Source organism: Lycium barbarum, chromosome 5, assembly GCF_019175385.1.
Source record: "Lycium barbarum isolate Lr01 chromosome 5, ASM1917538v2, whole genome shotgun sequence".
NCBI classification, from domain to species: Eukaryota; Viridiplantae; Streptophyta; class Magnoliopsida; order Solanales; family Solanaceae; genus Lycium; species Lycium barbarum.
The window spans coordinates 1,631,171-1,649,770 of NC_083341.1; the positions used below are offsets into that span (position 1 = coordinate 1,631,171).

Below are 18,600 nucleotides of genomic sequence, written 5' to 3' on the forward strand. Positions count from 1 at the left end.
CCAAAAGGATCAAATTTATACTAAAAGGAGATCCTTTTGATTGACGACCATGTAAGATATAAGGCTACAGTGAAAATGAACTAAAGTAAAGGAGCCGAAAGTGTTGTTCATTGATGCTTTCAAATTTTAGTTCTTTTGAGCCAGACAAGAAAACAGAAGTGGTTTAGTGGTGTTACCAAATTGATACTTCCAAGACATAAAATAAATAAATCGTATACACAGGTCGGATTTAGGCTAGACCCGACCTGTGTATATCAAAAATAATAATCACACGGAGGACATATACCTTAGACTGAACCATCGCGATGTTCATTTGATCAAATAAAACTAACCAAAAGTTGTTGCATTCCTCCATAACCACTTGCACTGCTTTTAGCGATACAGATTGGTTGCTAAAAACAACATTAACACTAATAGAAGCATTGATTAGGTAGACACTCTTGATCCAATTTCAATGAAGCTCGAAACAACTTCATTGACGATGAAGTAATATTTCGTCCTCTCTCCCATATTTGCCAATTGATCCGCAACCATATTAGCTTCTCTAAAGGAATGTACAAAGATAAATTTGCCTGTGGCTGTTAACTCCTTAATCTAATTAATAACATGACTTATCTGCCATGCATGATGATTTTGTCTTCTTCTTAATTGTAGTGATAATTAACAAATGAATCTGATCCCACCGTAGTGTTTACTCAGCCACAACTAATGCACATTTTGATTCCATGGAGCATAGCCTTAGCCTCAGCATATTATTGTTGGACTCACTGGCCATAGAATTCTGCAAAGGCCAAAACTGTATCCCCTTTATGATCTCTGATAATACCTATAATTAAAATGTACACTTAGTTTTCTTCTATGAAATTGAACATAGAAAAGAGAATAATTAGAAAGCTTATGTTCTAGATTTTCAACCTACAAACTGTAAAGGAGTCAATTATATGTGGCCTAGAGCAGTGGCGGAGCCAGGATTTCTGTCGAGGGGTTCAAAATATAAAAAAGTAAACATACGAAGAAGCCTAAGGGGGTTCAACATCTACTATATATACATAAAAAATAATTTTAACCTTGTAAAAACAATGTTTTTTTTCCACCGAGGAGGTTCGGATGAACACCCTCGGCAATATGTGGCTCCGCCACTGGCCTAGAGGCTCTTCCTCTTTCTTACAAAGAATCGAATAAATGGAAAGTACAAAGTAAACAGATAAGTTGTGTTATAGCATAAGAAATTAAAGTGCCCATACTTAAGGTGATCTTGATGATCCAAGCTTTACAAAAACATCCTTCTTGTTGAAGACATAATTAACTGAATAAAGTGTACACGTACCAAAAGTTTAAGCTTTTAGATGAGATATAATATGACAATTTAACATAGTATAAGAGTAGGTAAATTTAGTTCAAGTCCTATTGCTACTTATTATCAACAAAAGAAAAAATTCACGTGCTTCGCCCGTGAAAACAAGAATCAGGCTTGCATGTGAAGGCGAAGAGCATTTAGGTGTGTAGAATAAGAAATGGCCATACGAGTTTCATAAGGGGATCTTTCACACCACGTGGAATCATAGGATCGCAGAATTAGCTAATTGAAGTATAATGAAAGTATAGTTAGATATGAAAATGAGAAAAATTGCAATCACACATCAATAACTAACAATAGCATGAGTCCATTTTCTATGAGCTAGTAATAATTACTTCTCACACATATATTTATGTTTCATGTCAAAAATATTGTGTTAGGTTGAATCCGTAGCATTAAGGTGTGAGTATTATGGAAAGTAATTTCTTTGTTGGTAATGCAAAGTCAAAGTTCCTTGTGTGTTATTTTGTCTCTCAGTTGTCTTTTGTCCTCATGAATGCAAAATGTCCCTCATAGGTGGTGGAAAGTGTTATACCCCGTAATTTTATACGTCGAGTTATTCGCAAGAGAGTCGACTCAAGTTAAAGACGGGATCATTTTCGGGCACGAAACAAAAATCTTTAATTTCCGGTCTCTATTAGAAAATGAATTGCTTATGAATTTTACTTAGTGTAAAAATATTAATGGAAAGTTGGGATTAATTTACCATGATTAGATTATTAAGTGGGGATTAGTGATTAATTAATCTAATTATCGAAAAGTGGGCCCTACGACACGTGGCGAGATTTGGTTGGACTTGAATAAAGATGGACACATGTCCACTTTGTAAAGATAAAATATATAGGCATAAGTGGAAGACTAAGTCATCACTTATACCACAAATTAGTCTTGCAAATTAGGTCTTAGAGAGAGGGGCTCTCAAGCCTAGAGAGAGAGAGAAGATCGCGGGGGTACTGTTCCGGCCACTGTTCACGGCGGGGCTACTGTTCACGGCGCACTGTTCACGGCGGCGCTACTGTTCACGCCGCCACTGTTCACGGCCAGCCCATTTTTGCCCCCTTCTACACAATTAATTGGAGCGATTTGAAGATTAAGAGGAGGAAAAAGATGGAGCTCATGGTAGCCATGGCTTTCTTGAAGACATTTCATGGTGAAAAATTAGAGTTTGTCTCTAAGGTAAGATTTAATTCTTTTCTACATGTTTTGGAGGTAGTTTAGACTTGTATAGCTTGGTAGATGTGTGTTGAATACAAACGGGTTATGTATGTTGATGTTGAATTATAAATTGAGCCGTGTAAGGGGGGGTGTTTTGAGTAAGAATGATGAATTGATTTTAGTAGCATTATGGAGGAATTAAATGGTTAAATTTAAAGTTGTGTTGTTTTATGGACATGTTGTTATCCTTGCTGAATTGAAAGGATTAAGGGTATGATTATGCTCATATGATTATTGTTGTTGTTATCATGGATTATGTGATGAGAATGAAGGAATTTAATGGTTAGAGTTGGAGTTAAATTTGTTGTGGGTTGTTATAAGGATTATAATGATAATAATGTGGTTTACTTGCATATGGATAGATGATGTAGTTGTGGTGTAGCTGCTGCAGTATTTCATTAAATTTGCTGAAAAGATTGCATGAAATACGGTATAAGAAGTGAAAAGGGGGCTGCTCTACGCTAGGGGGCTGTTTTCGGCCATAGATGGAAAAATTGTGGATTGTTGGAAATATTATGTGAATTGTTTAGAATGTTCTTGGATGTTGTTAGTATGGGTTTGGGTTAGTATTTGAATGTATAAGTGTTGATGTTGGCTTTGAGGTAAACCGTTGAATTGAATATTTGGAAAGTTGTCGTATGGTGTAAAAAAGAGCTATTAATGTTATTTTGCCTTTCGAATTGATTATCGATGTTTCTAGGTTGGTTATTGTGGTTGTTGTTGCTGATTTTGAGCGAGTTAAATTCTCGGGTTAGCCTATTTACAGGGGAAGTGCTGCCGAATTTTCTGTAGAATTTAGAATTAGTTGGAATAAATGACTTAAGTACCTATGGCTAATGTTTGATATTCATTGGCGTATTCATAGGCCTTGGGGAGCCCGAGGCGTAGGTTGGGATTAATTTTAGTTGGGCAAACTTGGAGCGCGTACGAGGTATGTAAAGCGCAACCCTTCTTTCTTTTAGCATGCCTTAGTTTTCAATAGGCTAGATTATAAACCTTGAGGAAACTTCTAAGATTCGAAATCCGAGCATGTTATGATCCTTATATATTCCTTGGCACTCTTATGTATGATTTGATGAAATATGAACCATTATGCCTTTGAAATAATTGAATTCCAAACTTTGCATAAAAAGGTGTTTTAAAGAATTTCGAACTATAAACGTCATATCTTTCACGGCAAGGCTCGGATTACTTCCATATTTTTGTAGGAGCTTATATGGAATATGATGAGTATATTTTTCATAGGCGGGCCCAACTCGGGTCAATACCCGTCTGTGGGTCCCGCGACTTTCCTTTATGTAATTCGGACGACTTTTGAAAGAATTTGGTATGATTATCATTTCGAATTTCAAGTATGGTCATTTACTTATATTTGAGTCTATGATAATGATTTTATGCATATGGTTACTCATGACTCTGCTCGTGCGTTCTGTTATATCTTTCGCCGGTTCCCGGGTCGGTTCTGTTATTGTGCGCGCTTTGATATACTCCGAAGTTATGCTGTGTTTATGGTTCTCCGAGCTACTCGCAAACGAGGGTCGGGTTCCACATATATTTGGTGTTATGTTGTGTATGGCGTTATGTTGTGATGTGATATGTGACGGGGATACGGAGATTTGAAACTTTCTGGTGTTATGCTGTGTTATGGCGCCATCGACGGGTGGGCGACCATATTCTTCTGTACCTTATGCATGACTTACATATTTTTAAAGTAAACATTTTGATACGATGGATTTGTACCTATTCTCTGTACTACTATTTCGTTTATGTCTCAGATTTGCTTTCTGTATATTCTGCTTTGCATACTCAGTACATATTTCGTACTGACCCCCTTTCTTCGGGGGGGCTGCGTTTCATGCCCGCAGGTACAGACGCACAGTTTGGTGATCTACCCATTTAGGACACCCTCTTCTGCTGTTTGGAGTGCTCTTCTCATTTCAGAGCACACATTTTGGTATATATTCGTTCACTATGTATATATGTATTTGTTCAGGGGCACGGCGGGGCCCTGTCCCGCCATATGATTCGGTTTGTCTGTTTAGAGGTCTGTAGACGTATTTGTGGGTGTGTGTGCCTACTTCTGTACGGATGTGTTTGCATGACTCTATTCGTTATGGCAGCCTCGTCGGCGTGCATTTTGTATATGTTGTGGCAGCCTTGTCGGCGTGCATTTGTATATGCCTTTTGGGCCGTTGTGCCATTTGACAGCCTTGTCGGCTTTTGACATATTTGATAACCTTGCCGGCTTTTTGACATCTATACATATATATCCGCATACGGTTGCGTTGAGATGTGTTTGAACAGTTTGATATAGTTTGAGACGGCATATAGTAATTATGGCCGTATATGCTATTTGTGTGTGATCAAATATGGATAGGTATGTCAGGGTGCCCAAGTAGGGCGCCAGTCACGGCCTACGGGGTTGGGTCGTGACAGAAAGTCCTCCTTTCCACTATATAATGAAAAGTCTTTTATTGGGCTACAATAAGGCAGTGGCCTCGTGCATATGACCTATATAATCAGGACATATCTCTCTAGTCGAAATCATCCAAAAACCCTATCTTTTGGATAAGGTCTTTATTTACCTTTTTTCATTCCCCCCCCCCCCCCCCCCTCCCTCAAAACTACGGGGGTGATAAAAAAGAACCATATCCTGTTGACAGTGTCGCTGTCCCTTAATCATCAGGCTACCCTCGGATTCTTCCCTCCAGATATTAATGAGGTGGGCGGGAAGGATAGAGCCCAACTTATTATATACAGATACGGATATTCCTTGTCATTCTAATCTTGATATAGTTCCAATAGGCCTATTCTTTGACTCTCCTATAGTGTATAGTATATTCTTTCCATCTTCCTACTAGGATAGATATTCTAACAACAAACTACCTAGCTTATCTTTCTTCCCAACGAGCCCTTTTTTTGATTTGGAAAACGGGCATTGCGTTCGGTTCGAAAGGCATGGTTTTCAGTATGTCTTCAGATAGGCCCCCCACTAGCCCGACTTGCCAGTGAGCGGTTCTTTCGGGCGGGAACATCACAAACACTACTGGAACGGCAAGTTTCTGGGCAATATTTTTTGTGCCACTCAACCACGAGTGCACGTGTTTGGAAGTGACTGTGGAACCTTAGGGAGCGAACGGCTACAACGATTTGCATCCCTGTTTGGCCAAAATCGTTTTCAAGGCAGTGGACACGGTTCTGTGATAAATTTGCATCACCGGTAGCAATCGCAGAATCTATCTATGAGACTAAGCTCACGTTAGATTAACCGGTTCAGCTTGGCCGAAAAATTTACTAAGTATACATATAGAGGTGTGTATGGCGTATTAAAAATATATTTATGCAGTATTATATGTATTAAGAGATGAAACCAAGTTAACATATTGATTAAAAAAATTAAGTTATATAAATCGTCACTGTAAAATTTATTTTAACAATGGTGCAATGGTCAAGCGGGTTCATCTAATATGATGCGGGCTCTTACCCTATAGCAGGTGCATGAAAAATATGTTAGCTTAACTCCAAAGTATCTTGTTTTGTAGGTTCGAAATAGTACCACTGACATAAAACAAACATCTCAACTAGAGCTGAAAAATATGTCAAGCCAACTTAAGGTCATTCATTAGAATAAATATTCCACATACTTACAACAATAATCGCAATAAAATGACAGGAATAAATAACACTATATAAAAGTTTGATAGTAATATGTTACTTTAATGAAGGGCGTTCGATTGGACGCCCCTTTGTGGAAACAAATTCTTTTATATGTATATAAAAAAAATTGTATCCCCGTAATATAAGAGAAATACAGGTTCAAATCCAGTGTGAGATATTTTTGGATTTCTTGAATCTCTTTGAGAATCTACGCACTCAAAGTATAAATCTCTTTTAGCAACCCCACAACTTGCTTTCAATTTTTTCTCCACAAAGAATCTCGTACTCTATATATGGACTGCTTCTTTCTATTCCAGAAATTAAAGATCTTTGGTGAATTGGATTCCTTATGGATGCACTCTAAATTGGGCAGAAATGCCTCCATTTATAGATGACACATGCCTCCATTAATAGATATACACATGCCTCCATTTATAGATGTACATGTGTACAAAATATTTACTGCACAAACGTCATGCATTGCGTTGGATTTTTCCTCTCAATTTTCTCCTTATGTATCGGGTTTTAGGCAAGGATGGAGTCAGGATTTAAAGCTTGTAAATCTCTTTTAGCACCCCCACAACTTGCTTTCAATTTTTTATCCACAAAGAATCTCGTACTCTATATATGGACTGCTTCTTTCTATTCCAGAAATTAAAGATCTTTGGTGAATTGGATTCCTTATGGATGCACTCTAAATTGGGCGGCAGAAATGCCTCCATTTATAGATGACACATACCTCCATTAATAGATATACACATGCCTCCATTTATAGATGTACATGTGTACAAAAAATTTACTGCACAAACGTCATGCATTGCGTTGGATTTTTCCTCTCAATTTTCTCCTTATGCATCGGGTTTTAGGTAAGGATGGAGTCAGGATTTAAAGCTTATGAGTCTTAAATATGTCGTCGAACCATTGCTCGTTTTAATTATGAGTTCACAATAATATTTTTACATATTTAATTAATTTTTAAATATAAATAATAGAGAATTTAAGCAAAAACTACTGAAATTATCCGAACTCATATCTAATAATATAACTGTGCCCGTCTTTAGGTGAAGTTGGCGAAGTTGGCAACTCCTATCATTTTCAGCCTTTGCTTTTTTCATTTGCCTTTTTGTCATCACATGGGCATTGATCACTTGCCCACAATAGTAATTCAAGACTTAATTTGGAGCTCACTCTTGAAGAGTATCATGGACCTCACTTTCACCATGTGACAGCATTTTAGTCATCACATGGGTCTGATGTTCCACTTTCGAAATACATAATTACTAAGATATTGCCTCTAAATCTATACATAAAATCATTAAAACTGTTTATTTTTTCAACATATGTATAATCTATCTTCAATTAAAAAATTAGTTAATATAAATAAATTAATAATTAAAATATTTTATCCACACGCAATATTTTTTTTAAAAAAATGATAATTTAGTGTTGTATAACAGTTTGCTTCACACTCTAAATGCTACCGACGTAGTAGCTAGTGATGGTAATGCTCGACAATGGATATAAGGTGGTGGCTAGTGGTATGGTTGAACTCAAAAAGAGTCTGGTTTTCTATGAAGCTTACTTTAGGAAAATCCCACATGGGAATGAGAAGAGAAAGTTAGATGCCTTATATAAAGTTGAATTGTGGACTTAACTATCGAGACGCCTTTTAGCTAGGTTAGCCCAAAAGGACAAAACAGTGAGGCCTCAAATTCTTGAGGTGGCCAATAAGGGTTGAACCAAAGCGGACAATGTTGGGCTTGGGCCGTGACAGAGTGTAACGGCCCACAAACCAATGATGGTTGAACTTGAAGGGAGATTCATCTTGAAGCTTGCCTTAGTAAAATCTCATATCTAAATAGGAGGGAAAACAATTAGGGGCCTTATAAGGGAAGTTCTATACTCAATTGCTGAAGCACCTTTTCAGTTAAAGCCCAAGGGGACAAAATCATGACGTCTGATAGATAAAATTGTTTTAATGTGATCTATATATATATATATATATATATATATATATATATATATATATATATATATATATATATATATCACGTGTTCAAATCGTGAAATCAACTACCGATTCTTACGTCAGAGTAGACTTTTCCTACACCACATCTCCTTGAAGTGTGCTCTTCTCGAACCTTAACGTCAACGCGAAATGCTTCGGGCCTCAAACTACCTTTTATATAGTTGGAATTAATAGTTGGTACTTGGTTGTAGTTATTTTTCTAAGAAGTTTTGAGGATATATATCATTGGACTTGGTTGTGAGGGTACATTCGGATAGGGAGAATCATTTAACCTTACAACATTGGAGGCTGTAAAAGTAAAGGGGAGAATCATTTAGCCTTTCAACATTGGAGGCTGTAAAAGTAAAAGGGAGAATCATTTAACCTTACAACATTGGAGCCTGTAAAAGTAATAGGGAGAAATCATTTAACCTTACAATGATAATTTTTTTTCGTTCAGATCAAAATAACATGGCGTCGTGCGGTAGCTAATAATTGCAAACTTTGATAGTGATAAATCAAACAATAAAAGAAGTATATTAAAATAAGCATAATATTCTTATATAGTTTGGTCAATTGACTAATATAAAATAAAATATAAAAACTATGAGAGAATAATCTCCCCATGAACTAGGCTCGTTACTGACTACATTGTGTATGTTTTTCTATGTGTGTTGTGTGAGAGAGACTGATCTTCAATTTGTAGAAGTCCGAAACTTTTTCTCCAAGAAAAGATTATTCAAATATCTCCACCAAGAAAACATTTTCCATCAAGAAAACTTTTTTAAAATAAGACACAATTATGATGTAGAATCCAAATAAAATAGAAAATTCGGGACATTCCTTTACACTTTTTTCATTTTCGAATACCTTTTAAAAGATGAAGAGAGAGGAGCTATAGATTGTTGAGTTCCGAAAAGATCATGAAACAATGAACTAGGCCAGTGTCACTTTCATGTTGGAATTTTTTTATCCAAGAATATTTACTGTATCCAGGACCACTGAATTGGCTAGACATATCCCTTGGCCATATAAACTCAAAAGGTAATTAACTTGGAAACTGATTGATAGTCTAAAAAAATTTTAAACAGTGCAGTCATTCGTAATAGCAGTATGTTATTTTGATCAAGTTATGACTAGTCACTTAAAAATCAAGAAGTGGCTAAGACAGACACCGTGAATTTGTTGGACACGGCTCCTCTCCGGTAGTTAAATACTTGGCCTTAACTAATTTAATCTGGACCATTTATTTACTATGAGGACACGTGTATTGAATTGAAAACCCAACTGCGGGAAATGGAGAGGAGTTGTGCCCGAATTTGTTTTGATAACTTGTCGCTAATCCGTTATTAAATAGAATTATCGAATTTTTGTTATTCTGCGATAAATTGTTTGTCGCTATTTTTTTATTTTATTTTTTGTAGTGAATTGACAAGTATCATAAAGATTTATTATATATCGCTATTTTTTTTTTTTTTTTGTAGTGAATTGACAAGTATCATAAGATTTATTATATAATTTTTACATGATGAATGTATATAACTTAATATATTATCAACTCTCCAAACTAGGAACTTAGGAAGCAACTAAAGAAAAAAAAACAAAAAAAAGGAAATATTGGTCAACAAAATTCAGTACTAGAAAACAGGTCATTAGCTACGGAATTTGTCGGTAATCCGTCGCTAAATAGCTCTTACTAATTGGATTTTCTTATAATCCGTCGCTAATCCATAGCTAAAAGGAATTAGCATGAGTTTTTTCTGTTTAGTAGTGTAAAGTCAAAGGTTAATGACTTCCCTTTTTGCATTTTCTCACTATGATTGTATGTATCATCTATTCATCAAAGCCCTACCTTATTCTTTTCCTTAAAGAAGATTAAAAGGATGACTATATATATGTTAATTTGCTGGATTCATGGAGTGATCTTTTCCATTTTCTACCTTTTCTTGATTTGAAAAAAAAAAAAAAAAAGGACTTCCGATAGGTAAGTCAAATATATGCAAATTATCAAAATTATCGTTTTAGATGAGTGGAGAATAGAGTTCTCCGTGTCTTTTAATTTAAATGATTTGTGGTAAGAATCCTCATAAGTCCTATGTAGAAGTGAAATGATTAAATTAAATAATCTTCAAAATAATAGAGGGGTAATCTTTTGGGAATGGTACAGGAAAATATGTCACATCAGGGGTAATCTTTTGGGAATGGTACAGGAAAATATGTCACATCAATTCAGACAAAAGAGTAATTATAACCCAAAGTTTCATGCTTCGCGAAATCAGGAATTTCGTTAAGAGTGTAACATTTGATCTATATATATCATGATAATATTTCGGCAAAGAGTATTTACCTGATCACCCTTCCGACGTAGCTCTGCCCCTCCTTTTGTGGATTATATTGATGACATCTTTATTATTGATTAATTTGTAAGCTTAAGCATTGCTGTCAATCTTGCAGTATTATAACAAAGCAAACAAAAAAAAAGGAATAATAATGGATTTGATTGATAAATTCAAAGGAAAGGGAAAGGAAACGTACAGCTTGCTATTTTAAATTTTAATTTACTTTTGACTGACTATTGTTCCTTTTTTTGTTTCAAACATAGAGTACCAAACAAAAGCTGTAATGAGCATAGACTTTTGTATTTATATTCTACACAATCACCCTTTACATATGTATCTATATTCCATACATCATTGGTAACAAAATCACCCATTTTTTAACAACCCGCTAAATCTTATTGTTTGAACTGCTTGGATTATGACTCATTTGTTGACTTGATCCAATGAATTAGGCACAAATTGGCCCATCAAACTATTGAATCAAAACATTTCATGCCCTCTGAGACATCCATAAAATTGGAACGATATATAGAAGATTAACATGGCGCGTACGCAAGAATAACACAAACAAATAGAGAAATGATCCGAATTTAAAAATAAAATAAAATCAAAGCATGTCAAAATAATATAACCTGACAAACAACGTGCAACTCAAATCCAAACATATAAAATCAAATTTCGAGATGGAGAATTAAGTCAATCTGTCAGAACTTAAGCTAATAATTTAAGAAAAATACATGACTTAAGCTGGTAGTTTAGGAAAAATACATAACTTTTCACATTTTATTTTAAAAAAGAGGATGTTGGACCATGTTGGGCGGATTGGTTATGACATTTATTTTATTTGATCATTTTGACTCAAGCACGTTCTAGTGAGCTGGATCATGACATGTTTATCGACCTTCTTAGCCGGCTTAAATTTGACTCACCCATACATTTGTCGGGTAATTTTCACAAATAGCCAATTTTCAGCCCATGCAATTGATAAACAGTCACGTCGAAGTATTCCAAACTTTCACATGTGATTGTTCTAGAGTTTCACCCGTGAAATTTTAAATTTTATGGCAGTAGCTATTTTTTAGAAACAAGGCCGGAAAGTGGCGAGTGGGCGCTTAGCACACTTGCCAGTTGCCACCTCTACTTGAGACACATGTCTTTTTGAGTTCATTGTCATATACAAAGATCAACATCAACTAAGAATAGAGTTTTCTTGTAGAAGAATACCATAAAAGGGTTTAGATTCTTGACATGGTACAAAAACACTTATATAATAGCCATATAGCTAGCTCCTCCCTTTGATCAATCATTTCAATAACATTGAAAGAAAAAAAAAAACTAAAATTTCTTAGTATAGCAAAATATATATTTATATTATCATGTCAAGATTAGATCCATTGATAGTTGGTCGTGTGATAGGAGATGTTTTAGATCCATTCACAAGGTCTGTTGATCTTAGAGTGGTTTATAATAATAGAGAAGTGACCAATGCATGTGCGTTGAAACCTTCTCAAATTGTTATGCAACCTAGGGTTCAAATTGGAGGGGATGATCTTCGCAACTTTTACACTCTGGTACTCACTTTATTTTATTTTATGTGACACTATTACTATTAGGAGAGTTGAAGAGGTTTAACGTTTTGACTTATTGACTATCATCACTTATAGTATCACTATTACTATCTGGAGAGTTAAAGAGGTTTAATTTTCTTAATTTTCTACGATCACGATCACTATTCAAAAATGTTTTTGAATGTTTTGAATTATAGCTATTGTCACTTATAGTACTTTTTGTACTCTCTCTCTCTCTCTCTCTCTCTCTCTCTCTCTCTCTCTCTATATATATATATATATATATATATATATATATATATATATATATCTATCTATCTATTTTATTTTAGGAAAAAGGGTCAAAAATGCCCCTCTACTTTGGGAAAAGAGCTAAAAATATCCTCCATTATAAATTTGGGTCAAAAATACCCCTCTCGTCATTAAAGTTTTCAAATATATCCCTATCTTAACAGAAATTTCCAACATAATTCGATTTCATTTTTAAACCCGCTTCATTTAAATCCGACCCAACTACATAAAAAAAACTCATATACGACCAACTTATTCCCGAGTCCTACATCTGGATCCACTAGCTATTTAGTTGGGTCTGATTTAAATGAAGCGAATTTAATTCTTAACGGAAATTTCCAACATAATTCGATTTCATTTTTAAACCCGCTTCATTTAAATCCGACCCAACTACATAAAAAAAACTCATATACGACCAACTTATTCCCGAGTCCTACATCTGGATCCACTAGCTATTTAGTTGGGTCTGATTTAAATGAAGCGAATTTAAAAATGAAATCGGATTATGTTGGAAATTTCCGTTAAGACAGGAGTATATTTGAAAACTTTAATGACGGGAGGGGCATTTTTTACCCAAATTTATAATAGAGGATATTTTTAGCCCTTTTCCCAAAGTAGAGGGGTATTTTTGACCCTTTTCCCCTTTTTTTATGTTACACTATTCATATTTGGAGATTTTTTTTTATCGGATGTCCCCGAAGGGACATATTTGGAGAATTGAAGAGGGTTTTCTTTGGTCATGATTATTTCAAGTACTCTTATAAATGTATTGAATTATTAATTGTTGTTGCTTATAATAATTTTTATGTAGGTTCTGAATATGAAAATTTATTTGTAAAACTTTAAGAATCTATGTCTAAATTCACATCGAAAGTTAAGAAATTTGACGTCCATCATGGTCACATGCAATTATTGTAATTGAATCCTTTTTGTCGGAAAATTATACTGTTCCAATAAGGTAAAAATAAATTATATTATAAATAAAGATACATTTTTGGATCCCTTTGGCATATAAGAAGTATTGGATTCAAATTTCTGGTGATGTTTTTGGATGTTTTTGAATTTTCTTATTAGAATCTTCGGAAATGGGTCAAAAATGCCTTAACGTATTAGAAATAGCTCAAAAATGTTCTTAACCTTAAATTTAAGTTTCAAATTACCCCTCCTTTTAATGGAAACTGGTGTGGAATACACTAAATTTTAAATTAAATATATGACATTATTTTTATTGGTCCACAAGTAATTAGACCCAAATCCATTCACAATCCAACTCATTAACTCAAACTCATTTTTAAAAGACCCAATAATTTGACTCCATCAGTGAATGTTCATACTTTGGACGACCACCACATAAAATGGATCGGAGGGAGTATACATATACAATAATGTTTAGTTTTCTTAATGTTTTGATGACATTTGAGATTTTATCTTTTTTTGTGCTCTGTTTTATGAAGATTATGGTGGATCCTGATGCTCCAAGCCCAAGCAACCCTAACTTGAGGGAGTATCTGCACTGGTTAGTCAACTAGTTCATCATATGGTCTTCTTCTTTTTTTATCCTTTCAGGAGATTGCCAGTTTTTTTTTTTTTTTTAAATACACTGACTTTTTTTTTTGGCTCTTCATTTGGTATCTGGTATCCGCATTTGGGTCTCAATTAATTCAGATTTGCACCGCGTAAGGTCTATTAAAGAGAAAGGCAATCCCTACCAGGATTTACTCCTATATTCAAAACTCGAACCCAAGACCTCTAATTAAGGGTGGAGAAATGAACATAATACTGACTTATTATGTGTAACTTATAGGGTGGAGGAATGAACATAATACTGACTTATTATGTGTAACTTATCTTGGACTATGTGGATAACTTGTAGAAAATTTTGATGCACTCAAAAATCAAGTTACAAGTACGTATAGAAATCAAAGAATGACATACATTATTATTCATATGAAGCTAGAGATATATACCGATTAAAAGAAAGGGAAAAGGGTCAAAAATGCTCCTCTACTTTGGAAAAAGGGCTAAAAATATCTTCCACTACATATTTGGGTAAAAAATACATCTTCCTTCGTTAAAGTTTTCAAATATACTCATGTCTTAAAGGAAATCCCCAATATAACTTTTTAAACCCGCTCCATGTAAATCCGAACCAACTACATAAAAAACCCATATGCGACCAACTTGTTCCCGAATACTACCTCTGCAGCCACTAGGCACAGGAGCGGGTAACTCATATAGATTTTTTATTTAGTTGAGTCGGGTTTAAAAATGAAATCGGATTATGTTGGGGATTTCTATTAAGACAGGGATATATTTTAAAAAAAAAAATGACGGGAGGGATATTTTTTATCCCAATTTATAAGAGAGGGACATTTTTGACCCTTTTCCCTAAAAGAAATCATCGCGTTTTTATATATTCTATTATATATTGTTTACTAAGAGTAATTAAAAGAACACCAACTCATGCAACTTAAACGAGAACAACTTACATTTTATATGAAACACTAGCAGTTTTCATGAAACTCTTATGTCACGAAAAGTGTAAAAGCGTACAACATAAGAAACCTAATTAATGCGCAAGACATATATTTGTTTTAAGAGAAATAATAATTGCTCTAACGTAAAAACATAATGTCACTCAAAATATATCGAAAACATCTATATTGGAACCCCAATTTCTCTCATAACACAAGTGAGGCGTGTTTAATCAAATACTAACTAGCTAGATGGTTGCTTTAGCTAGTCGCATTGTATTTTTTTTTCAAGAGTTGTGACGGAATAGATAGAATCTCTCCACACTTAATCAGTAGTTTTGTTTCCGAGCCCTGAATATGAAACAAAAACATGGTGGAGAGCGCCTTCCCTTTTGATGAGCCTCACGCAACGCGAATCGTAATAAGTCGGGCATGAATGTGATACCAAATACTGGATGGGAAAAGAAAAAAAAAGTTTGTTGCTGTAACATATATTATTCGGTTTCATGACTCTGGAAGTCTTTGTATACGTTCTAATGCTCATTTAAAATAGTTCACCATTATTATATATTTATTCTAACACTTGCTTTATAATTTTTTTTAGGCTGGTCACAGATATCCCAGCAACTACAGATACAAGCTATGGTAAATCTCCCATATTATAGATCATGCCTTACTTCATTTGTACTAAAATCCATTCTGCATTACTTTATCATTTACTCGAGCATTTTAAGATAGCGTTAAGCTCCATACATTGACGCTATAAAAAAAGATATAGATGCAAAATAAGATCAGATAATTACATATAAATAATGATAATAAGCATTAGTCAATAACGTAATAAATATGGCAAGTAATATGCTATAATAGGTTAAAGTTTTACACTTATATGAGTTCATTGCTCAAATGGACTATTGAAAATTATGTACGTAGTAAAGTCATACTTTTTTATTTTGTCACAGAAAATTCATTTTCTAAAGTCATTTCACACCAAAATATCATTTCGGACGGTTCAGTGAATTTTCCAACACCCAACTCTTGACTTGGTATTTATATCAATCTACATGCACTTAATTAATCCCGCACTAAAAATATATATAAAAGCGGACCTGACCAGAACGATTTTGCCATATATATTGTGCACCTTCATCTAACTCTTAAGCAGGGGCGGAGCTAGCATGGTAGTCGGGGGTGCAGCCGAACCCAGTAACTTTGGTCTAAACCCTGTATTTGTGTTGAAAAAATCATTGAATATGTATAAATTGTTAATTTAAAACCCTGTAACTTAAACGAATTAGAATCCCGAACCCACAAGCTTCAAATCCTGGTTTCGCCTCTGCTCTTAAGAATATTACATGGGGTGTGTTTGGAAAATATTTTCAATTTTTTTCATGTTTGATTGGTCCAATGTTCTGAAAAATTATTTTATATAGAAAAAACAGTTTCTTATAAATCAAGAAAATGACTTCCATGGTGAAAATAGGGAAAATAAGTTCCATAGTGATATTTCATACTTATTGTCTCCTCTACCCCCACCCCCAACCCAGCACCCTTGACCTCCCAATCCCCACCCTTCATCACCCTCTACCCCCACCCAATCCACCTCCACCCCAATAGTGTTTGCTTGGTCTTGAGACAATATTTTCTATTTACAACCGAACATCAGAAATAAGTAAGATAACAAAAACTTATTTTCCTAAAAAATATTTTCTAGGATTTTCCCCCGGAAAACATTTCCTTCATACCAAACATACCCTTAGTTGTCAACGGGTTTGGATATGTTAAATCTTTGTAGATATAATTTATGTAGTCGTTAATTAATCTATTGTTTACTTCACCTCAGGCACTGAAGTCGTATGCTACGAGAGTCCAACACCTTCAATGGGAATTCATCGATTTGTTTTCGTGCTCTTTCGACAATTGGGACGTGAAACTGTGTATGCCCCAGGTTGGCGTCAAAATTTCAACACAAGAGACTTTGCTGAGCTATACAATCTTGGTTCGCCTGTTGCATCAGTTTACTTCAATTGCCATAGGGAGAGTGGTACTGGTGGCCGCCGAGCATAAAAATTAACTTAATGATATATTTATAGTACACAAATAAAGTTCTTTTAATATGTCGTCACGAAATCTTAGTCAAATTATAGGATTTAGGGGTGACATCAAATCAAAAGAGTGTTTGCAGAAATTTCAATACAGGGAGTCTAAACACTGCTAGAAAAAATCAAAAGTTCTGAAGGTCTTTCCGTCGAATTGTACTTCATCGGAAATTTCATATTTTCTCCAGAAACGTCCGTCAGAAATACTTATTTTTCTAGTAGTGACTATTTTTAGGTAGAAACCTAGATGCTTGATATCTAGTACTAAAGGGGTTTCTCTCATGTTATGATTAATCCTATAGGTTAGCATATGACAATTGTATGATTGCAGTAATACCTTAGTAGGAGTAAGGTCTGCGTACACTCTACCCTCCCCAGATTCCACGTTGTGGGATTTCACTGGGTTGTTGTTGTTGTATGCTTGCAGTAATAACCTTTTTGTGTCACATATATACTAATAAGCTTTGCTAATCGCTTCATTTATTGTCTCCTTCCTTCATTAACTTGATTAATTTGTGATTACTAGGTATTCCGTAAAACGAGGTTTTGTACTAAAAAATAGAAATTAGTGATAGACTTTTTTTGTCGCTAAATAGCAAAACTCCTTTGCTAATTTATTTAACGAGGAACTATAAAAAAAATAGAGTTTGTTATGGGATGCTTAGTGACATATTAGTAACGGATTATGTAGCTAATTCCCACAAAATTCTTTACCATTATGGAATCAACAATAGATCACTCAAATTCAATTAAGTTATTTAGAAACCTTAACTAATTAATCAAAAACAAAAGCTAACACATGCATATAGAAAATACTCATAATCTAGACAAGCTAGGATGCCAAAATTAAATACAGGTTTATAGTGAAAAATACTTATTTGTGTGTTAAGCTGGCGAATGAAGCTTGTGTTGAAATACCTAGGCAGCAAATTCGATTGATTAAAACATGAGAGGTCTAGACAATAGATAGAAATGAGACATTTAAGGTCTTTATTACAAGATATTTCCGATGACAGACCATCGAAATATTAAGCAAAATACAAAAAAAAAATAAAAAAAAATCAAACAATAGGAAACCATGAAAGAAAGAAAAACAAAGCATAATACTCACTGTAAACAACAAATTCAGAGTCGAGAAAAATAATAATCAAGATAGAAAAAATTGTAAAATTTAAATACTTACCGTTGACACCCAATTTTGACCCTCCATATGTTTAATTAATTAATCGAGCTTCTTGAATTTTTAAATAAAGTAAAATAATCGTTTGCAAAGCCAAATATATGTTCTTAATGGTTTGGTGTTATTTTACCAGTTCTTTTGGCAAAATATCCTAAATAATATTATATGTATATTTACATATTAATTTCTTAAGTATAGAATATATTCGTCAATTTGAAAATCATATTATCCCCCCAAAAAATTATTTAATTAAGCATGTATTTTAAATTATCAATTTAAAGTCATTCACGATTTAATTACTACAATTAGTCCGCTTTTGCAAATAAAAAATTTACCTCATCAAAATCAAGAAGCTTAGTTAATTAATTCATCTCAATTTATCTTAAATTGATCTAATATTAAAAGTTTGGTT

The 18,600-nt window shown here is 34.2% G+C and overlaps 1 protein-coding gene, 1 long non-coding RNA gene and 1 other non-coding gene across 3 annotated transcripts; all 3 read left to right on the forward strand.

Annotated features, from left to right (window-relative positions):
- Nucleotides 1-2,174: 2,174 nt before the first annotated feature.
- Nucleotides 2,175-4,839, forward strand: LOC132642166 (uncharacterized). The gene is made up of 3 exons (XR_009583057.1): nt 2,175-2,533; nt 3,438-3,503; nt 4,438-4,839. It is a non-coding gene; the product is annotated as an uncharacterized LOC132642166 (long non-coding RNA).
- Nucleotides 4,840-11,064: 6,225 nt separating this feature from the next.
- LOC132642960 (U6 spliceosomal RNA) lies at nt 11,065-11,170 on the forward strand. Its single transcript, XR_009583430.1, has one exon. It is a non-coding gene; the product is annotated as a U6 spliceosomal RNA (small nuclear RNA).
- A 725-nt stretch (nt 11,171-11,895) lies between these two features.
- On the forward strand, nt 11,896-17,450 carry LOC132642167 (protein VERNALIZATION 3-like). Its single transcript, XM_060359431.1, has 4 exons — nt 11,896-12,147; nt 13,890-13,951; nt 15,514-15,554; nt 16,753-17,450. Exons 1-4 carry the CDS (start codon nt 11,953-11,955, stop codon nt 16,974-16,976), a joined length of 522 nt encoding a protein of 173 aa, XP_060215414.1. The 5' UTR covers nt 11,896-11,952; the 3' UTR covers nt 16,977-17,450.
- Nucleotides 17,451-18,600: the final 1,150 nt, after the last annotated feature.